General features: G+C 52.5%; 1 protein-coding gene across 1 annotated transcript in view; it reads right to left on the bottom strand.

Annotated features, from left to right (window-relative positions):
- The window catches only part of AGRN (agrin), a 156,386-nt gene that overhangs the window by 18,953 nt on the left and 114,483 nt on the right, over window positions 1-22,950 (bottom strand). The window contains exons 20-34 of the mRNA XM_083876993.1: window positions 22,794-22,918; window positions 21,837-21,942; window positions 19,204-19,620; window positions 17,791-17,934; window positions 14,439-14,566; window positions 12,960-13,074; window positions 11,414-11,533; window positions 9,378-9,757; window positions 9,197-9,314; window positions 7,167-7,359; window positions 4,864-5,079; window positions 3,676-3,905; window positions 2,782-2,916; window positions 2,603-2,699; window positions 1,166-1,330 (exon numbers count right to left, since the gene is read on the bottom strand). Coding sequence (XP_083733119.1) covers window positions 1,166-1,330; window positions 2,603-2,699; window positions 2,782-2,916; window positions 3,676-3,905; window positions 4,864-5,079; window positions 7,167-7,359; window positions 9,197-9,314; window positions 9,378-9,757; window positions 11,414-11,533; window positions 12,960-13,074; window positions 14,439-14,566; window positions 17,791-17,934; window positions 19,204-19,620; window positions 21,837-21,942; window positions 22,794-22,918 — 2,689 coding nt within the window. The remainder of the gene's footprint in view (window positions 1-1,165; window positions 1,331-2,602; window positions 2,700-2,781; window positions 2,917-3,675; window positions 3,906-4,863; window positions 5,080-7,166; window positions 7,360-9,196; window positions 9,315-9,377; window positions 9,758-11,413; window positions 11,534-12,959; window positions 13,075-14,438; window positions 14,567-17,790; window positions 17,935-19,203; window positions 19,621-21,836; window positions 21,943-22,793; window positions 22,919-22,950) is intronic.

The raw sequence follows: 22,950 nt of genomic DNA on the forward strand, positions 1-22,950 counted from the left end.
AAAGGGGTCTGGGGTGTGTTCAGGGGGTCTGGGGTCTGCCCAGGAGGGTCTGGGGTCTCTCCAGGGGGGTCTGGGGTGTGTTCAGGGGGTCTGGGGTCTGCCCAGGGGGTCTGGGGTCTGCCCAGGAGGGTCTGGGGTCTCTCCAGGAGGGTCTGGGGTCACTACAGGGGGTCTGGGGTCTGCCCAGGGGGGTCTGGGGTCTCTCCAGGGGGGTCTGGGGTCTGTCCAGGGGAGTCTGGGGTCTCTCCAGGAGGGTCTGGGGTCTGTCCAGGAGGGTCTGGGGTCTGCCCAGAAGGGTCTGGGGTCTGCCCAGGAGGGTCTGGGGTCTCTCCAGGGGGGTCTGGGGTCTCTCCAGGGGGGTCTGGGGTCAGCCCAGGGGGGTCTGGGGTCTCTCCAGGGGGGTCTGGGGTCTTCCAACAACACAAAGAGAGGAATCACAAGTCACAAATGTCTTACAGACAGGGGTGTGGTTTATCACCAGGTGGAAAATTTGGTAATTTTGGGGTTTTTAGAATGGAGCTGACTGGGGGACCAGACGCAGGATTTAGGATGGAACCCTGAGTCCTTCTCCTCCTCCCTTGGGATCAGTTTTCTGCAGTGACATGGGCACAGGGTGATTTGAGGGGTTTAAAATAGAAATGACCCTTCTAGTCCAGGCATTGGGCATTGGTATAAAATAATAAATAATAAACACAGAATTATCTGTATAAAGGCAAAGTGACCTCCCATCATGGGGGGAGTCACATCTGGCTGCTGTGAACACCTTGGCCAGACACACAAAGAATTATAAATTAAGAATTAATAAACAACACAAGAAACCAAGAAAACCAAGACATTGGTATAAAATAATAAATAATAAACACAGAATTATCTGTATAAAAAGCAAAGTGACCTCCCATCACGGGGGGAGTCACATCATGTCCAAGATATGAACACCTTGGCCAGACACACAAAGAATTATAAATTAAGAATTAATAAACAACACAAAAAAACCCAAGAAAAACCAAAACCTTGAGACTCCAATTCATTCTCCCACAAACTCAGCCCAACCCCAAAACCTCCAGAGGTCACAGAGACACAAAAACCACCCCCCAGAACCACCAGCCTGGAATCTGGGGTGGGATAAAACCCCCCAAAAACGCGAGGGGAGGTGGGCAGGGCTCACCTGAGCACGGCAGGGCCCTTGCCCAGGTCGTATCTGAACTCCAGGTGTCCCTGGGCCAGCGCCAGGGACACAAAGTCCCCTTTGCCGTCGCTTTTCTGCCCGTTGTAGAAAATCATCCCGTCGGGTTTCTTGGCCAGCAGCACCAGCTCCATGGTCATCTTCTCCCTGAGGGGACAGGGGTCGGTCAGGGGGGTCCTGTCCTGATCTGTGCCCAAATCCCTTGGGGTAACCTGTTAGCCTAAATCTCCTGGGATAACCTCTTATCCCAAATCCCACCTGTTATCCCAAATCCCTTGGGAAAATCCTGTTTTCCCAAATCCCACCTGTTATCCCAAATCCCTCGGGGTAAACCCTGTTATCCCAAATCTCACCTGTTATCCCAAATCTCTTGGGGTAACCTTGTTAGCCCAAATCCCTCGGGAAAACCTGTTATCCCAAATCCCACCTCTTATCCCAAATCCCTTGGGAAAACCCTGTTATCCCAAATCCCACCTGTTATCCCAAATCTCTTGGGGTAACCCCTGTTATCCCAAATCTCACCTGTTATCCCAAATCTCACCTGTTATCCCAAATCTCTTGGGGTAACCCTGTTAGCCCAAATCCCTTGGGAAAACCTGTTATCCCAAATCCCTCGGGATAACCTCTTATCCCAAATCCCACCTGTTATCCCAAATCTGTTGGGGTAACCTTGTTATCCCAAATACCACCTGTTATCCCAAATCCCTTGGGAAAATCCTGTTTTCCCAAATCCCACCTGTTATCCCAAATCCCTCGGGGTAACCCCTGTTATCCCAAATCCCACCTGTTATCCCAAATTTCTTGGGGTAACCCTTGTTATCCCAAATCCCTCAGGGTAAACCTCTAACCTAACCCTAAACCCTAACCCTAACCCAAATCTCTCGGGTTAACCTGTTATCCCAAATCTCTTGGGGTAACCCTCTTATCCCAAATCCTTCAGGATAATTCTCTTATCCCAAATCCCTTGGGATAACCTGTTATCCCATCTCCCTCAGGATAACCCTGGGGCCTGAGCTGGTGGATGTGACAGGAATGCCAGCCCTGCCAGGTGAGGGATGTCCCTGATGTCCAGGGCACTGCAGGGTGAGGCTGTGCCTGTCCTTGTCCCTGTCCCTGTCTCTGTCCCTGTGCCCCAGAGCCCCATCCCTGTCCCTGTGTCCCCGTCCCTGTGTCCCCATCCCTGTCCCAGTGTCCCATATCTGTGCCCTGTCCCTGTCCCTATGCCCCATCCCTGTCCCTGTCCCCCATCCCTCTCCCTATGTCCCATCCTTGTGTCCCATCCCTGTCCCTCTGTTCTGTCCCTGTCCCCCATCCCTGTCCCTGTCTCCCATCCCTGTCCCCCATCCCTGTCCCCCATCCCTGTCCCCATGTCCCATGTCCCTGTCCCCCATGTCCCTGTCCCCATGTCCCATCACTCACTGCAGGTCGGGCACGAAGCTCTGCAGCCCGTTCAGCTCCAGGAAGGAGGAGCCGCTGAACTCGGGCATGAAGGGCACGGTCTGGTCCTGCTCCGTCACTGGGCACAGAGGGGACAGCGTTGGGGACAGCCTTGGGGACACATGTCCCAAAGGCCACCCCGGATGTCCCCAGGGTCCCACCTCGCTCGCAGAAGTCGCCCTGGCGGCCCATGGGGCAGGCACAGAGGGGGCCCCTGTCGGGCAGCACCAGGCAGGTGGCAGACGGGTGACACGGGGACGGCTCGCACGGGTTCTGCTCCAAGGCGCACGTGGGGCCTGTGGGGGACAGGGGGAGTGTCACCCACACCAGGGACATGGCCTCGTTGTCACTGTGTGCACAGGGTCACTGTGTGCACAGGGTCACCATGGCCCCACGTCCCAGTGTCCCCATGTCCCCAGTGTTCCCCATGTCCTGTATGTCTCCCATGTCCCAAATGTCCCCCATGGCCCCAGTGTCCCCCACATCCCCAATGTCCTCATGTCCCCAATGTCCTCCATGTCCCTCTTGTCTACCACAGCGCCAGTGTTCCCCACATCCCCAGTGTCCCCATGTCCCTAAAGTCCCCCATGTCCTCAATGTCCCCAATGTCCCCAGTGTCCCCCATGTCCCACATGTCTCCCAGGTCCCAAATGTCCCCCATGTCCTCAATGTCCTCATGTCCCCAATGTCCCCATGTCCTCCATGTCCCCATGTCCCCAATGTCCCCATGTCCCCATTGTCCCCTACATTCCCAATGTCCTCCATGTCCCCACAATGTCCTCCCGTGTCCCCCACATTCCCAGTGTCATCCATGTCCCCAGTGTCCTCATGCCCCCAATGTCCCTCACATCCCCAGTGTCCCCTAGTGCTCCCCATGTCTCCAGTGTCCCCATGTCACCAATGTCCCCAGTGTCCCCAATGCCCCCCATGTCCCCAATGCCCCCCAGTGTCCCCACATCCCCAATATCCCCCCAACACAATTCCCATGCCCAAAGACAATTCCCATGACCAAAGACCATCCCGTTCCCTGGAAGGAACAAACCCCATCCCGTTACCGGTGTGGCCCTCGAGGCACTGGCAGTGGAACATGCCGGCGTCCCTGGCGTGGCAGGTGCCGCCGTGGTGGCAGGGGTTGGGCTGGCAGGGGTTGTGGCCGCACTGGCCCACGGCGCTGCCGTACAGGACGTCGCCCTGGCCCTGGCGCAGCTGGTGCTCGCGGTCATTGATGCCCAGCAGGCGGATACAGCCCCGCAGGCCTGTGGTGGCCTCGGTGTGCTCTGTCACCCTGAGGGGACAGCAGAGTGACAGGGTGGGCACTAGGGACAGCAGAGTGACAGGGGTGCCATTGAGGGGTGTGGTGGGTGGTGGGGACATCAGAGTGACGGGGGTGTCACCCAGTGGTGTGGGGGGTGGTGGGGACATTGGAGTGACAGGGCGGGGAATGGGGACATTGGGGATGGGAGGTGTCACTGTCTTGGTGCCCTCACAGGTGTCACCATCATGGGACAGTGCCACATTCCCAGGGGAATGTGATGGGACAGTGTCACCCTCATGGGGCAATGTCACACTCACAGGGGCAGTGTCACCATCATGGGGCAGTGTGACAGTCACAGGGGAGTGTCCCACTCATGTCACGAGGCACTGTCATCCTCATGTGGCAATGTCACACTCATGGGACAGTGTCACACTCATGGGGCAGTGTCACACTCATGGGGCAGTGTCACCCTTGCAGGGCAATGTCATCCTCATGTGGCAATGTCACACTCATGGGACAGTGTCACCCTCATGGGGCAATGTCACACTCATGGGACAGTATCACGTAATGAGGCAGTGTCACCATCATGGGGCAGTGTCACCCTCCATGGAGCAGTGTCACAGTCACAGAGGAGTGTCCCACTCACAGGGACAGTGTCACAGTCATGGGGCAATGCCACCCTCACAGGGCCAGTACCACCCCCCCAAGACTCAGTGCCACCCCTCCAGGGTGCCACCCCCAGTCCCAGTGTCCCCCCATGCCCAGTGTCACCATCACAGTGCCACCCTCTCAGGCCCAGTGTTCCCCTCCATGGGGCAGTGCCACCGTCCCATGCCCAGTGACCCCCTGGTCCCAGTGCCACCCTCACAGTGCCACCCTCACAGTGCCACCCTCACAGTGCCTCCCCTATGCCCAGTGTCCCTTCTGGTCCCAGTGCCACCCTCACAGACGCAGTGCCACCCTCCCAGTGTCCCCCGTGTCCCCTCACGTGGCCATGATGTCGTGGGGCGCTCCCCCGATGAAGAGGTCGGTGTCCAGGTTGAGGCCGTCGGTGCCGGGGGGGCTGTGCCCGCTCACCTGGGGCTCCCCGTCCACGGCCAGGGCCCCACTGCGCCTGTTCCTTGTCACCTCCAGCTGGTGCCACCGCCCGGGCTGTACCCGCACTGTGCTGGTCACTGTGCCCGTGCCCGAGCCCGTGTTAAACCTGCCAAAAACATGGAGTGTGTGCCCAAATCTGTACCCGCACTGTGCTGGTCACTGTGCCCGTGCCCGAGCCCGTGTTAAACCTGAGAGAATATATATAATATATAAATATATATATACAATATATATATTTGAGGTGTGAGCCCAGAGCTGGTCACTGTGTCTGTGCCTGAGCCCGTGTTAAACCTGGCAGAATATATATAGTATATAAATATATATATATAATATATATATTTGGGGTGTGAGCCCAGAGCTGGTCACTGTGCCCGTGCCTGAGCCCGTGTTAAACCTGGCAGAATATATATAGTATATAAATATATATATATAATATATATATTTGGGGTGTGAGCCCAGAGCTGGTCACTGTGCCCGTGCCTGAGCCCGTGTTAAACCCGACAGAATATATATAATAGATAATATATAAATATATATACAATAAATATATTTGGGGTGTGAGCCCAGAGCTGGGCACTGTGCCTGTGCCTGAGCCCGTGTTAAACCTGACAGAATATATATAATAGATAATATATAAATATATATATAATATATCTATTTGGGGTGTGAGCCCAGAGCTGGGCACTGTGTCTGTGCCTGAGCCCGTGTTAAACCTGACAGAATATATATAATATATAAATATATATATACAATATATATATTTGGGGTGTGAGCCCAGAGCTGGTCACCGTGCCCGTGCCTGAGCCTGCGCTAAACCTGACAAAAAATACAGGGAGTGTGTCTGTGCCCAAAGCTGCTCACTGTGCCCGTGCCCAAGTCTGTGTTAAACCTGACAGAAAATACGGGGTGTGAGCCCAGAGCTGCTCACCCTGCCTTTAAACCTGCCAAAAACCATGAGGAGTGTGCCCAAAGCTGAACCCGCACCCTGCTGCTCACTGTGCCTGTGTTAAACCTGCCAAAAACCACGGGGACTGTGCCCAAAGCTGCACTCACACCCTGCTGCTCACCCTGCCCCAGAAAACCTGGGGGCTGTGCCCAAAAGTGCTGGCTGGGCTGTGCCAGGGGTGAGGTGGCACTGGGAGCACTTGGGGACACTCTCCTTCCCTCCCTCCCTCCTTCTCTCTCTCCATCCTTCTCTCCCTCTCTCATCTTCCTTCTCTCTCTCCTTCTCTCCCTCCCCCTTCTCTCCTTCACTCCTCCTCTCCATCTCTTCCTCTTTCCCTCCCTCCTTCTCTCTCTCCCTCTCTCCCTTCCTTCTCTTTCTCTCCATCCTTCTCTCCCTCTCTTCTCTGCCTCTCTCCTTCCCCTTCTCTCCCTCTTTCCTTCTCTCTTTCTCTTTCCTTCTCTCCTTCCCTTCACCTCCTCTCCATCTCTTCATCCCTCTCTTCATCCCTCTCTCCCTCCTTCCTTCTCTCCCTCCCTATTTCTTTCTCTCCATCCTTCTCTCCCTCTCCATCCCTCCTTCTCCCCTTTCCTCTTCTCCCACCTTCCCTCCTTTCTTCCTTCTCTCCTTTTCTCCCTCCCTCCCTCTCTCCTTCCCTATGCTCTGCCCTCCTCCTCCCCTCACTCCAAACCCAATCCCGTTGGATTTTTTGGACACCAAAAAAAAAAAAACCACTCAAAAAAAGGCCACTAAAAAAAAAAAAAAGCCACTAAAAAAAATCCACTCAAAAAAAGGCCACTCAAAAAAAAAGCCACTCAAAAAAAAAAAACCACTCAAAAAAAATCCACTCAAAAAAAAAAATCCACTCAAAAAAATCCACTAAAATAAAAGAAAATCCACTCAAAAAAAAGTGGATTTCTTCCACTCTGCCCTTCTCCTCCCTGTCCTTTTCCCCCCCCTCCTTCTCCTCTCTCCTCATTTCTTCTCCCAGTCTTTAAAAAAAAAAAAAACCCACCAAAAAAAGATCTCTCAAAAAAATCAACCTCCCACACCTCGAGGAGCTTTATTTTTTTGAAATTCAAATTGACACCAGCTGAGCTCTGAGCTGAAAAGAGCAAGAACCGAACTCCTTCCATCTACCAAAAAAAAATCCTGATTTTTATCCACTTTGAAGCCCTTTTTGAAATGCAAATTTTCCCCTTCTGGGATATAAATTTTTCCCCCATCCTGGGATGCAAATTCCCCTTTACCTGAGCTGCACGAAGCCGCCCACCAGCGCCAGGGAGATGAAATCCTTGCCGTGTTTCTGGGCGTTGTAGAGGAGGAGCCCGTTGGGCTCCAGCGCCCGGAATTCCATGGAAATCCTCACCGTGTGATAAGCCTTCATCGTCTTGAAGGCCAGGAAGGAGTTGCCCCCAAAGCTGGGGATGAAGTAGCTGATGGCTGTGAGGAGGGGCAGAAGGCAGTGAGATTTTGGGGATTTTTTTGTTTTTTGTCTGTTTTTCCCCTTTTGAATCACAGAATTACAGAATTTCCAGGTTGGAAAAGACCTTCGAGATCACCGAGTCCAACCCAGCCCTGACACCTCAACTGGGTCATCCCAGTGCCACATCCAGTTTTCTTTTAAACACACCCAGGAATGGTGATTCCATCACCTCCCTGGGCAGATAATTCCAGTGTTTAATCACTTTTTTTGTGAAAAATTTCTTCTTAATATCCAACCTGTATTTCCCTTGGTGAAGCTTGAGGCTGTGTCCTCTCCTGTCAGTGCTGCCTGGAGAAAGACCAACCCCAGCTGAGCACAGGCACCTTTCAGGGGGTTGTGGAGAGTGATAAAGTCACCCCTGAGTCTCCTTTTCTCCAGGATAAACACCCCCAGCTCCCTCAGCTGTTCTTCTTATGGTTTGTTTTCCAATCACTAGGTTTGTTGCCCTTCTCTGGACACGTTCAAATATCTCAATGTCCTTCCTGAACTGAGGGGCCAGAACTGGACACAGCACTCAATGTCCATCCAGAACTGGACACAGCACTCAGTGTCCATCCTGAACTGGACACAGCACTCAGTGTCCACCCTGAACTGGACACAGCACTCAGTGTCCATCCAGAACTGGACACAGCACTCAGTGTCCACCCTGAACTGGACACAGCACTCAGTGTCCACCCTGAACTGGACACAGCACTCAGTGTCCATCCTGAACTGGGCACAGCACTCAGTGTCCATCCTGAACTGGACACAGCACTCAATGTCCATCCTGAACTGGGCACAGCACTCAATGTCCATCCCAAACTGGACACAGCACTCAATGTCCATCCTGAACTGGACACAGCACTCAGTGTCCACCCTGAACTGGACACAGCACTCAATGTCCATCCCAAACTGGACACAGCACTCAGTGTCCATCCTGAACTGGACACAGCACTCAATGTCCATCCCAAACTGGACACAGCACTCAGTGTCCATCCTGAACTGGACACAGCACTCAGTGTCCACCCTGAACTGGACACAGCACTCAATGTCCATCCCAAACTGGACACAGCACTCAGTGTCCATCCTAAGGGGTGGGAACTGATTTTTAACAAACCTGGCAGAGAGGATGAATGGTAAAGGGATGGGAACTTATTTTTAGCAAACCTGGCACAGAGACTGACATCTCTGCCCATTTAAAGGGCTGGGAACTGATTTTTAACAAACCTGGCAGAGAAGGTGACATCCCTGCCCATTTAAATGGGTGGGAACTGATTTTTAGCAAACCTGGCACTGAGGGTGAATGGTAAAGGTGTGGAAACTGATTTTCAGCAGACCTGGCAGAGATGATGACATGGCAAAGGGCTGGGAAGTGATTTTTAACAAACCTGGCAGAGAGGATGAATGGTAAAGGGATGGGAACTTATTTTTAGCAAACCTGGCACAGAGAGTGACATCCCTGCCCATTTAAAGGGGTGGGGACTGATTTTTAACAAACCTGGCACAGATGATGACATGGTAAAGGAATGGGAATTAATTTTCAGCAAACCTGGCACAGAGGGTGACATGGCAAAGGGCTGGGAACTGATTTTTAACAAACCTGGCACAGATAATGACATCCTTTCCCACTCAAAGAAACAAGAACCAATTTTCAGCAAACCTGGCACACAGAATGACATCCCCTCCCACTCAAACAGACAAAAACCCATTTTTACCAAACCTGTCCCAGAGAGGTGCCACCCCCACCCACTCCAAAGGAATGAGGACACCACCGAAAACCCAGAAATTGTGATTTTTTTTGGGCTCAACACCCACCTTTCTCACACACAGCCCCTCCTCTCCCCGCGGGGCAGCTGCAGGTGAAGTCGTGGCCGTCGTCCCTGCAGGTGCCACCGTGCAGGCAGGGCTGGGACTGGCAGGGCCGGGGGGCTCCGGGGGGTTTCCTCCTGCTGCTGGAGCTGCTGGAGCTGGGGCTGGGCCTCCTGGTGCTGCCCACGGCTCTCCCCGAGGGCTCCAGGTGGTGGCTCAGGGCTGGGGTGGCCACGGGGACACGGTGGGTGGCGGCAGGACCAGTGGTGGCCAAGGGAACACGGCGGGTGGTGGCTGCAGGGCTCATGGTGGTGGCAGGGACACGGTGGGTGGCCACAGGGACACGGTGGGTGGCCACGGGGACACGGTGGGTGGCCACAGGGACGTGGTGGGTGGTGGCAGGGCCCATGGTGGCCCCAGGGATGTGGTGGGTGGTGGCAGGGCCCATGGTGGCCCCAGGGACGTGGTGGGTGGTGGCCCCGGGGACACGGCGGGTGGTGGCTGCAGGGCTCATGGTGGTGGCCGTGGTGGTGGTGATGGTGGTGGTGAAGAGATGGGGGATCCAGTCTGGAAGAGAGCAGAGCGTTGGGGTTAGGGTCAGGGTCAGGTATGGGTTAAGGTTAGGGTTAGTTATGGGTTAGGGTTAGGGTTAGGTGTGAATTAGGGTCAGGGTCAGGTGTGGGTTGGGGTTAGGGTCAGGTGTGGGTTAGGGTTAGGGTTAGGGTTAGTTATGGGTTAGGGTTGCGGTCAGGTGTGGGTCAAGGTCAGGTGTGGGTCAGGGTCAGGGTCAGATGTGGGTTTGGGTTAGGGTCAGGGTATGGGTTAGGGTCAGGGTCAGGTATGGGTTAGGTGTGGGTTAGGGTAGGGTTGGGGTTAGGGTTATGGTCAGGTGTGAGTTAGGGTTAGGGTGAACTGTGGGCTAGGGTTAGGATCAGGTGTGGATTAGGGTTAGGGTCAGGTTAGGGTTGGGGTCAGGTGTGGGTTAGGGTAGGGTTGGGGTTAGGGTTAGTTTTAGGTCAATTTTAGCGTTAGCGTTGGGGTCAGGGTCAGGTGTGAGTTAGGGTCAGGTATGGGTTGGTTTTAAGGTTAGTTATGGGTTAGTTTTAGGGTCAGGTGTGGGTCAGCGTCAGGTGTGAGTAAGGGTTGGGGTTAGGTATGAGTTAGTTTTAGGGTTAGGTGTGGGTTGGGGGCAGGTGTGGGTTAGGGTTAGAGTCAGGGCCAGGGTCAGGTGTGGATAAGGGTTAGGGTCATGTATGGGTTAGGGTTAGGGTCAGGTGTGGGTTTGGGTTAGGATCAGGTGTGAGTTAGGGTTAGGGTTAAGGTCAGGTGTGGGTCAGGGTCAGGTGTGGGTCAGGGTCAGGTGTGGTTTAGGGTCAGGTGTGAGTTAGGGTCAGGAATGGGTTGGTTTTAAGGTTAGTTATGGGTTAGTTTTAAGGTCAGGTGTGGGTTAGTTTTGGGGTCAGGTGTGGGTTAGGGTTGGGGTGGAGATTCCATTCTGGGATGGAATTCCCAGAGTAGCCGAGGCTGGAATTTTTCCCTGGAATTTCCCAAGTCCAGGCTGGACCACCCTGTCCCACCATCCAGAAAACCTTTAAGGTCTCTCCCAACCCCACAAACATTCCCCAATTCCTCTGGGGATGTTTTTGAAGGGTCTCAAATCCCCCCTGGAACTGTGAAACCCCAAATTGAGCCAAGGGTCAGGATCAGGGTCAGGATCAGGATCAGGATTAGGGTTAGGATTAGGATTAGGGTCAGAATCAGGGTTAGGAATTTTTCCCTGGAATTTCCCAAGTCCAGGCTGGACCACCCTGTCCCACCATCCAGAAAACCTTTAAGGTCTCTCCCAACCCCACAAACATTCCCCAATTCCTCTGGGGATGTTTTTGAAGGGTCTCAAATCCCCCCTGGAACTGTGAAACCCCAAATTGAGCCAAGGGTCAGGATCAGGGTCAGGATCAGGATCAGGATCAGGATTAGGGTTAGGATTAGGGTCAGGATCAGGATCAGGGTTAGGAATTTTTCCCTGGAATTTCCCAAGTCCAGGCTGGACCACCCTGTCCTACCATCCAAAAAACCTTTAAGGTCTCTCCCACCCCTTTAAGGTCTCTCTCCAACTGGGGAATTGGAATTCCCCAATTCTTTTGGGGATATTTTTCAAGGGTCTCAAATCCCCCCTGGAACTGTGAAACCCCAAAATGGAGCCAAAGGGAGCTGAGAACTGACCGAAATCCATGAATTTGACGTGCTCCTGCTGGGGTTTCTTCACCAGGATGGTTTTTCTCCGGGCAGCTCGGAGCTGTTTCAGCAGAGCCCCCTGGATGTCGGCGGCCGTGTAGGAGGTGGCTGGTCCCAGGGAAAAAAGGGGAAATGGTGAGGGGTTTAATGGGGTTTAATGGGAATTTCTCTGCTGTGAGCGCTATAAATCTCTTGTTTGACCAAGGAAAATGAGTTTCCTTCTTCAAGGAAAATAATCCTTATTTTTCAAGGAAATTAATCCTCACTTGCTGAGGAAAATAATCCTCATTTCCCAAGTAAAATAATCCTCATTTCCCAAGGAAAATAATCTTTCTTTTCCAAGGAAAATAACTCTCATTTCCCAAGAAAAACAACCCTCCTTCCCCATGGAAAAGAACCCTCCTTTTCCAAGGAAAATAATCTTCTTTCCCAAGGAAAATAATCCTCATTTCCCAAAGAAAAGAATCCCCATTTCCCAAAGAAAAGAATCCCCATTTCCCAAAGAAAAGAATCCCCATTTCCCAAGAAAAACAACCCTCCTTCCCCATGGAAAAGAACCCTCCTTTTCCAAGGAAAATAATTCTCCTTTTCCAAGTAAAATAATCCTTATTTTCCAAGGAAAATAAAGTTCTTTCCCAAGGAAAATAAGCCTCATTTCCCAAGAAAAATAATCCTCATTCCCCAAGGAAAATAACTCTCATTTCCCAAAGAAAATAATCATCTTTCCCAAGGAAAATAATCTTCCTTCCCCAGGGAAAATAATTCTCCTTTCCCAAGGAAAATAATCCTCCTTCCCTAAGTAAAATAATCCTCATTTCCCAAGGAAAATAATCCTCATTTCCCAAAAGAAATAATCTTCCTTCCCCAAGGAAAACTTTTCTCCTTCTCCAAGGAAAATAATCATCTTTCCAAAGGAAAATAATTCTCATTTCCCAAGGAAAATAACCCTCATTTCCCAAGGAAAATAATCCCCATTTCCCAAGAAAAACAACCCTCCTTCCCCATGGAAAAGAACCCTCCTTTTCCAAGGAAAATAATCTTCTTTTCCAAGTAAAATAATCCTCATTTCCCAAAGAAAATAACCTTCTTTCCCAAGTAAAATAATCCTCATTTCCCAAAGAAAATAACCTTCTTTCCAAAGGAAAATAATCCTCATTCCCCAAAGGAAAAAATCTCCTTTTGCAAGGAAAGTAATCCTCATTTCCCAAGGAAAATAACCCTCATTTCCCAAGTAAAATAATCTTCCTTTCCAAGGAAAATAATCCTCATTTCCAAAAGGAAAAATAATCTTCCTTTCCCAAACAAAATAATCTTCATTTCCCAAGGAAAATTATCTTCATTCCCCAAGGAAAATAAACCTCCTTTTCCAAGGAAAATAATTCTCATTTCCCAAAGAAAATAATCTTCCTTTTCCAAGGAAAATAACCCTCATTTCCCAAGAAAAACAACCCTCCTTCCCCATGGAAAAGAACTCTCCTTTTCCAAGGAAAACAATCTTCCTTTTCCAAAGAATTCCTGTGGAATTTGTCCCTACCTGGGTCAAAATGAGCCTCCACGATGACCCTGACGGTGCTGCTCTGGCCCAGGTCCCGCACTCGGATGCTCCTGAAATCCCTCCGGACCTCAGAGACACGGAAAAGCTCGTCCAGCTGCGGGGAGGGAGGAGAGGGAAGGTCCAGGTTAAAGGGGAAATTCTGGGATGGGGATCCTGCCAGGGAAACATCCTGGATCTCCTGGAATTGCTTCAGGGAGGGAACAGGGATGTGCTGTGACAATTCCACCTGGTTCCCATTATTTAGGGCACAGGGAAGAACAGGATCCATAAATCAAGTGGGATAATGAATCATCCTCATTATGAGGAGGAACAGAATGGAGCAGAAATGGGAATATCATGGTTAAAGGGGAAATCCTGGGATGGAGATCCTGCCAGGAAAAGATCCTGGATCTCCTGGATTTGCTTCAGGGAGGGAACAGGGATGTGCTGTGACAATTCCACTTGGTCCCTGTTCTTTAGGGCACAGGGAAGAACATAAACCCACAGGATTTATGTAAAAGGATCCATAAATCAAGTGGGATAATGAACCATCGTCATGGTGAGGAGGAAAGGGAATATTGTGGTTAAAGGGAAAATCCTGGGATGGGGATCCTGCCAGGAAAAGATCCTGGATCTCCTGGAATTGCTTCAGGGAGGGAACAGGGATGTGCTGTGACAATTCCAGCTGGTTCCCGTTCTTTAGGGCACAGGGAATAATATAAACCCATAGGATTTATGTAAAAGGATCCAAATGTTTATAGGATTTATACAAAAGGATCCATCAATCAAGTGGGACAGGGAACCATCCTTGAAAAGATCCTGACTCACCTCAATGACAGGGAGGGAACAGTGCCGGGCTGGATTTGATGATCCTGCAGCACTTTCCCCACCCAAATCCCAGGATTCTCAGGCTCCAGGGTATGACAGAATTCCCATTTTTCCCCATCCAAATCCCAGGATTCTCAGGCTCCAGGGTGTGACAGAATTCCCATTTTTCCCCACCTGAATCCCAGGATTCTCAGGCTCCAGGACATGACAGAATGCCCATTTTTCCCCACCCAAATCCCAGGATTCTCAGGCTCCAGGGTATGACAGAATTCCCATTTTTCCCCACCTGAATCCCGGGATTCTCAGGCTCCAGGGTGTGACAGAATCCCCATTTTTCCCCACCTGACTCCTGGAATTCTCAGGCTCCAGGGTATGACAGAATTCCCATTTTTCCCCACCCAAATCCCAGGATTCTCAGGCTCCAGGGTATGACAGAATTCCCATTTTTCCCCACCCAAATCCCAGGATTCTCAGGCTCCAGGGTATGACAGAATTCCCATTTTTCCCCACCTGAATCCCGGGATTCTCAGGCTCCAGGGTATGACAGAATTTCCATTTTTCCCCACCTGACTCCCAGGATTCTCAGGCTCCAGGACATGACAGAATTCCCATTTTTCCCGGATTTTTTCCCAGGATGGGAACAGCACTCACCGCGCTCTCGATGCTCCGCGCCGTCTCCCCGAAGAGCTCAGATTTGGGATCAGCCATCTCCGGGGTATAAAACAACTCCTGCCCCTCCACCTCCTCCAGGATCAACACGCCCTGGAACACTTTGGTGGCTGGAGGGGAAGGAGAAAAAAAAAAAAACAACAAAAAAACACAAAACAAAATCTTTTAGCTGGGAAAACTGATAATGAGGAGAACTCCAGAAATCCCTGAGAGAGAGAGGGGGGGATAAAAAAGGAGGAGAAATGACAGTGTTGGGGTAGTGCCAGTGCTGAGTTAGTGAGGTTGGGGACAAAGGGGACACGGCCATGGAGGGATTAGTGCTGGGGCAGATGGCAAACACCGGGCTGGAGGGGACAGGCTTTACCAGACGGGTTCCCGAGAGCTCCGGCCGGGAGAGCGGCCCCTGCACCGCTGGGTGACAAGAGAGACACGTTAGAGACACGCACAGGACACCCAGGGGACACTCTGGGGACACTGAGACACTCAGATACTTAGAGGATACTCGGGGGACACTCAGGGGACACTTAGAGGACACTTGGACACTCAGGACACTCAGGGGACACTCTGGGGACACTGAGACACTCAGATACTTAGAGGATACTCTGGGGACACTCAGGGGACACTTAGAGGACATTTAGACACGTTAGAGGGCACTCAGAGGACACTCAGGGGACACTGAGACACTCAGATACTTAGAGGATACTCTGGGGACACTTAGGGGACACTTAGAGGACACTCTGGACACTCAGAGGTCTTTTAGAGGACATTCCGACACTCAGAGGACACTCAGAGGACACTTAGAGGACACTTGGACACTCAGGACACTCTGGGGACACTCTGGGGACACTGAGACACTCAGATACTTAGAGGATACTCTGGGGACACTCAGGGGACACTTAGAGGACATTTAGACACGTTAGAGGACACTCAGAGGACACTCAGAGGACACTCTGGGGACACTTAGAGGACACTCAGAGGACACTTAGACATTCAGGGGACACTCAGGGGACACTCAGGATACCCAGGGGACACTCAGGGGACACTTAGAGGACCTTAGACACTCCTAGGTCATTTAGAGGACATTCCGACACTTAGAGGACACTTAGAGGACACTCAGAGGACACCCTGGGGACACTCTGGGGACACTGAGACACTCAGATATTTAGAGGATACTCTGGGGACACTTAGGGGACACTTAGAGGACATTTAGACACGTTAGAGGACACTCAGAGGACACTCAGGGGACACTCTGGGGACACTTAGATGACATTTAGACATTCAGAGGTCATTTAGAGGTCATTCCAACACTCAGAGGACACTTAGAGGACACTTGGACACTCAGGACACTCAGGGGACACTCACAGGACACTTAGAGGACCTTAGACACTCTGAGGTCATTTAGAGGACATTCCGACACTTAGAGGACACTCAGAGGACACTTGGACACTCAGGACACTCAGGACACTCAAGACACTCAGGACACTCAGGGGACACTCACAGGACACTTAGAGGACACTCAGAGGACACTTAGACATTCAGGGGACACTCAGAGGACACTCAGGATACTTAGAGGACACTCATAAAACATAAGACACTCAGAGGACATTTAGAGGACACTTAGAGGAATTTAGACCCATTAGAGGACACTCTGAGGACACTCAGAGGACACTCATGGGACACTCTGAGGACACTGATGACACTTAGGGGACACTCAGAGGAAATTTAGGGGACACTCAGGGGACACTCGGGGACACTCAGAGGACACTCAGAGGATACTCAGAGGACACTCAGAGGACACTTAGAGGACATTTAGAGGACACTCAGGGGACACTCAGAGGACACTTAGAGGACACTCACAGGACAGTTAGACATTTAGAGGACACTCAGAAAACACTCAGAGGACACTCAGAGGACACAGAGGACACTCAGGACACATAGAGGTCAGAGGACACTCAGGGGACACTTAGACACAGGACACTCAGAGGACACTCAGAGGACACTCAGAGGACACTTAGACATTTAGAGGACACTTGGGGACACTCAGGGGACACTCAGAGGACACTTAGAGGACATTCAGAGGACACTCAGGGGACACTCAGAGGACACTCAGGAGACACTCCTTCCTCAAAACAATCTTTCTCCAGGTGATGTTTTTGCTGTTTCTCTGGTTAATTAGAGAATTAGAGAGGTGTCCTTCCTATTCACCCCAATCATGTTAAATCTGTATCAAAACTCCTTATAAAAAGTAGTAAAAATTAGACAATAAAAGCCTTTTTTCTGTGCTCTTTGCCTCCTGAAATATTTGAAATCTTTCATCTTTCTTTCCTGCTGTTTCTCTGGTTTAACCCAATGGGATTAGAGGTGTCGTTCCTATTCACCCCAACCATGTTAAATCTGTATTGAAACACCTTATAAAAAGTAGTAAAAAATAAACAATAAAAGCCTTTTTTCTGTGCTCTTTGCCTCCTGAAATATTTGGAGTCTCTCATCTTTCTTTTGTGTCCTACACAGGGGCCAGAAGGGGCTGGGGACAAGGGGGACACCTGGAACAGGGAATTCCCTTTTCCTTTCTCCTTTCCCTCTCCCTTTTCCTTTTCCTCTTTCCCTCTCCTTTCCCCTTTTCTCTTCCCCTTTCCCTTCACACAGGCTCTGTCCTTTATGGGTTAAAAAGGAAATTTTTCCCAGAGGAAAAGGGGATGTCCCACTGGAAACCCCAAGGAACGAGGAAGGAACTTCAGTGAGGAAAATTCTGGGACATGGTTCCTGATCTGATTCCTGACCCCAAAGTGATCCCAAACCTTCTCCCAGCCCCAAATCCACCTGGAGAGTTCTCTGTGTCATCCCACCTTGAGACACCCCCAACTTCAGACCCCAAAGTGACCCCAAACCTCTCCCCAACCCTGAATTCATCTGGGCAGTTCTGTGTCATCCCACCTTGAGACATCCCCAACTCCAGACCCCAAAACGACCCCAAACCTTCCCCCAGTCCTGAATTCACCTGGGCCATCCCACCTTGAGAAATCCCCAATTCCTGACGCCAAAACAACCCCAAACCTTCCCCCAGTCCTGAATTCACCTGGGCCATCCCACCTTGAGAAATCCCCAACTCCAGACCCCAAAATGACCCCAAAGTGACCCCAAACCTCCCCCCAACCCCAAATCTACCTGGGCAGTTTTGTGCCGTCTCACTTTGAGAAATTCCCCATTCCTGACCCCAAATCCACCTGGGCAGTTCTGTACCATCCCACCTTGACACATCCCCAATTCCAGACCCCAAAATGACCCCAAAGTGACCCCAAAGTGACCCCAAACCACCCCTCAACCCCAAATCCACCTGGGCAGTTGCTCCCCTCGGCGTCGGCGGCGGCGGTTTTGCCGTCGGAGCAGCAGCCCAGGGCGCTGTTGTAGCACGTGGCCCTTTCCACGCCCGGCGTGGCCGTCACCTCCTCCAGCTCCTGCTCCTCCTCCTCCTCCTCACCTGTGGGGACACAGCCAGGTGACACCTCTGGGTGGTGACACCGCCAGGTGACACCTCTGGATGGTGACACACCAGGTGACACCTCTGGGTGCTGACACACCCAGGTGACACCTCTGGGTGGTGACACCCCCAGGTGACACCCCTGGATGGTGACACACCAGGTGACATCTCTGGGCGGTGACACCCCCAGGTGACACCTCCGGGTGGTGACACACCCAGGTGACACCTCCAGGCAGTGACACACCCAGGTGACACCTCTGGGTGGTGACACCCCCAGGTGACACCTCTGGGCGGTGACACCCCCAGGTGACACCTCTGGGTGGTGACACCCCCAGGTGACACCTCTGGGCGGTGACACACCCAGGTGACACCTCTGGGTGGTGACACACCCAGGTGACACCTCCAAGCAGTGACACCCCCAGGTGACACCTCTGGGTGGTGACACAGCCAGGTGACACCTCTGGGCGGTGACACCCCCAGGTGACACCTCCAAGCAGTGACACCCCCAGGTGACACCTCTGGGTGGTGACACCCCCAGGTGACACCTCTGGGTGGTGACACACCCGCCACGGAGCCCCCAGGTGTTGGGAAAGATTGATCAGGGAAATCTTATCAATATGATTGCTTAACAAAAGATTCTGAAAATATGAAACCTGTAATTGAACTAGAAATGGAAGCTTATTTTGAGTTGTAGGATATTGAGTTTAGTTACTCTATAACCTGAAAACAACAGCCTGGGCAGCTGAAGGAAAATCCCTTTTAATTGAACAATTATCATTTTAATTGAATCCCTTTTGATTGAACAAGACCTGAGGGAGCCAAAGGTCAATGCAGCAAAACAGAAAAGTCTAAAGAGGAGTTTTTAGAGTTTAAAATATAACACATGGTAATGTAGCAGTTCTTATAGGCTGTGTGGAGATTCTATAGGATTTTGTGTCTTGTGTTGGTTGGTCACTGTAAATTAGAATATTCATCACTAAAGGAGATATAATGGATTTAACAAAGACCTTGGTCTCTTTGCTCTCTCTCTCTGGACCTCGCTCTCCTTTCCCTGCTCTTCCCCCTGCACTCTGACCCTGCCAGTTTGCTCTTTTTCTCTCCTCTTTTTAACCCAAACCCTCTTCCACTCTCTCGTTTTCTCTCTCTGGGACTTCCCAGAAAAGGCGAAAAGCCCTTTCTACCCACCACCCTTGCAATAAACCCACACATTGTAGAATATCTCAGGTTTCAGAGTCCCTTGTCCCTGTCAGTCCCGGGGGTGTCACTCACCGGCCGATCCGGCCCCGCTGGACTCCTGGTCCCCGCTGGTCACCAAGTCCTGGTCACCGCTGCCCTCGGCGCTGCCGGACTCGGCGTAGCCCGGCTGGCCGGTGCTCACCACCACGGGCACGGTGGCCAGAGGGAGGATGGTGGCCTTGTGGCCGTGCCAGGACACCGTGGTGGTGGTGGCAGTGGTGGTGGTGGTGGTGGTGGCAGGGATGGATGTTGTCACACGTCTGGTGGCGGTGCTGGGGTGGCCTCGTTGTTCCGTGGTGGCTTCAGGGGGTGACGAGGTGGTGGTGGCCACCACGGTGGGCTCTGGGGACACTGTGGTGGCCTGAGGGGGCGCGGGCAGCAGGACACGGTCCAGGGGCAGAGTGGGCAGTGGCGTGGGGGGCGCGGAGGGGCTGGTGTGGGTCAGGGGCTCTGTGGGGAGAAGGAGAGAGGGGGGTGAGGACAGGGGTGGCACAGGGAAGGGGGTGACAAATACAGGGAAGAGGTGACAAATACAGGGGAGGGGTGGCAAATACAGGGAGGGGTGACAAAGACAGGGAAGGGTGACAATAACAAGGAAGAGGTGACAAACTCAAGGAAGGGGGTGACAAATACAAGGAAAGGTGACAAATACAGGGAAAGGGGTGACAAACACAGGGAAGGGGTGACAAATACAGGGAAAGGAGTGACAAATACAAGGAAGGGTGACAAACACAGGGAAAGGAGTGACAAACACAGGGAAGGGGGTGACAAACATAAAGAAGGGGGTGACAAATACAAGGAAGGGTGACAAGCACAGGGAAAGAGGTGACAAAGACAGGGAGGGGGTGACAAACACAGGGGGTGTCCTGCAGGGTGGCAGCCAGAGGCAGGGCCAACTGCAGGACATGGGGGTGGCACTGCCTTGGGGACACTCAGTGTGACACCACCCTGAGGACACTCAGTGGCACTGCCCAGGGGACACTCACCATGACACTGCCCAGGGGACACCTAGCAACACTGCCCTGGGGACACTCAGTGTGACACTGCCTAGGGGACACTCATCGTGACACTGCCCAGGGGACACTCAGTGTGACACTGCCCAGGGGACACCGTAACACTGCCCAGGGGACATTCGGTGACACAGACCTGGGGACACTAAGTGTGACACTGCCCAGGTGACATTGACACTGCCCAGGGGACACTCACAGTGACACAACCCTGGGGACATTCGGTGACACAGACCTGGGGACACTAAGTGTGACACTGCCCAGGTGACATTGACACTGCCCAGGGGACACTCACAGTGACACAACCCTGGGGACATTCGGTGACACAGACCTGGGGACACTCAGTGTGACACTGTCCTAATGACAATGGCACTGCCTTGGGGACACTCACAGTGACACTGTCCTAATGACAATGGCACTGCCTTGGGGACACGCAGTGCGACACTACCCTGGGGACACTCAGTGACACTGCCCAGGTGACACTCAGTGTGACACTGTCCTAGTGACAATGGCACTGCCCAGGTGACACTCGGTGACACCACCAGGTGACACTCACTGTGACACTGTCCTAGTGACAATGGCACTGCCTAGGTGACACTCGGTGACACCACCAGGTGACACTCAATGACACCACCCAGGGGACACTCACCGTGACACTGCCCAGGTGACACTCCCAGTGACACTGTCCAGGTGACACTCACCATGACACTGCCCAGGGGACACTCAGTGTGACACTGCCCTAATGACAATGGCACTGCCTTGGGGACACTCAGTGTGATACTGCCCAGGTGACACTCAGTGACACCACCCAGGAGACACTCAATGGCACTGCTCAGAGGACACTCAGTGACACCACCCAGGTGACACTCACCATGACACTGCCTAGGGGACACTCAGTGACACCACCCAGGTGACACTCACTATGACACCACCCAGGTGACACTCACTATGACACCACCCAGGTGACACTCACAGTGACACTGTCCAGAGGACACCGTGACACTGTCCTAGTGACAATGACACTGCCAGGGGACACTCAGTGTGGTACTGTCCTAATGACAATGGCACTGCCCAGGGGACACTGACCGTGACACCACCCAGGGGACACTCATCGTGACACTGCCCAGGGGACACTCAATGTGACACTGCCCAGGTGACACTTACTGTGACACTGCCCTGGGGACACTCAGTGACACCACCAGGTGACAGTGGCACTGTCCTAGTGACAGTACAGGACACTCAATGGGGACACTCAGTGACACTGGCCAGGGTACCCTTAATGATACTGCCCTAGTGACAGTGACACTGCCCTGGGGACACTCAGTGACACCACCCAGGGGACACTCACCAAGACACTGCCATGGGGACACTCACCATGACACCGCCCAGGGGACACTCAATGTGACACTGCCCAGGGGACACTCAGGGACACCACCCAGGGGACACTCAGTGTGACACTGTCCTAGTGACAATGGCACTGCCCAGGTGACACTCACTGTGACACTGGCCCAGGTGACATTGACACTGCCCTGGGGACACTCAGTGACACCACCAGGTGACACTCAATGACACCACCCAGGGGACACTCACCGTGACACTGCCCAGGTGACATTGACACTGCCCAGGGGACACTCAGTGACACCACCAGGTGACACTCACCGTGACACTGGCCCAGGTGTTTGACAGTGATGTGCTGGCCCTGCCTGCAGGCGATGGTCTGCAGCTGGCACTGGTCCCCGTAGGTGACACCGTCAGAGCCACACACCTGGGGACACAGGGGACACCACAGCTGCACCCCTGGGCCCCTCCTGGTGACATCAACGGGGCCAGGGGACATCTGTGACCTGTGTGTCCCCATTGCCCGGCAGGGAATCAATTCCTGCCCGGTTTTGGGGGGGAAAGAGATCCCAAAACCACCCCAAATGTCCCCAAAAAGGGAATGAATTCCTATCTGGTTTTGTGGGGGAAAGAGATCCCAAAACCACCCCAAATGTCCCCAAAAAGGTGTGGGGGAAAACCACCCAGAACCACCCCAAATGTCCCTATAAAGGTGTGGATGAGACATCCCAAAACCACCCCAAATGTCCCCAAAAAAGGGAATGAATTTCCCCCTCGTTTTGTGAAGGAGACATCCCAAAACCATCCCAAATGTCCCCAAAAAGGGAACAAATTCCTGGTTTTGTGGGCGAAAAACCATCCCAGAACCATCCCAAATGTCCCCAAAAAGGGAACAAATTCCTGCCTGGTTTTCTGGGGAAAAGACATCCCAGAACCACCCCAAATGTCCCCAAAAAGGTGTGGGGGAGACCCACCCAGAACCATCCCAAATGTCTCCAAAAAAGAAATGAACTCCTGCCTGGTTTTGTGTGGGATGAAACATCCTAGAACCACCCCAAATGTCCCCCAAAAGGTGTGGGGGAGAACCACCCAGAACCACCCCAAATATCTCCAAAAAGGGAACAAATTCCTGGTTTTGTGGGTGAAAAGACATCCCAGAACCACCAAAAAGGTCCCCAAAAAGAGAACAAACTCCTGCCTGGTTTTGTGGGGGAAGGAGACACCCCATAATCACCCCAAAAGTCCCCAGAACCCCCCCCAGAGGCGGTGACCCCAAACCTTGGTGATGTTGGCCTCGGCGCAGAGCGGGGACGGGCACTCGCAGTGGGCGAAGCCGTTCACCTCCACGCACGAGGCCCCGAAGGCACAGCTCAGCTCCTGGCACGACCTGGGCGCCGAGGGGTCTGCGAGGGCAGGACACAGACTGGTTAGCAGC

This window comes from Zosterops lateralis, assembly GCF_965231275.1.
Source record: "Zosterops lateralis genome assembly, chromosome: 22".
In the NCBI taxonomy this organism is placed as follows: domain Eukaryota; kingdom Metazoa; phylum Chordata; class Aves; order Passeriformes; family Zosteropidae; genus Zosterops; species Zosterops lateralis.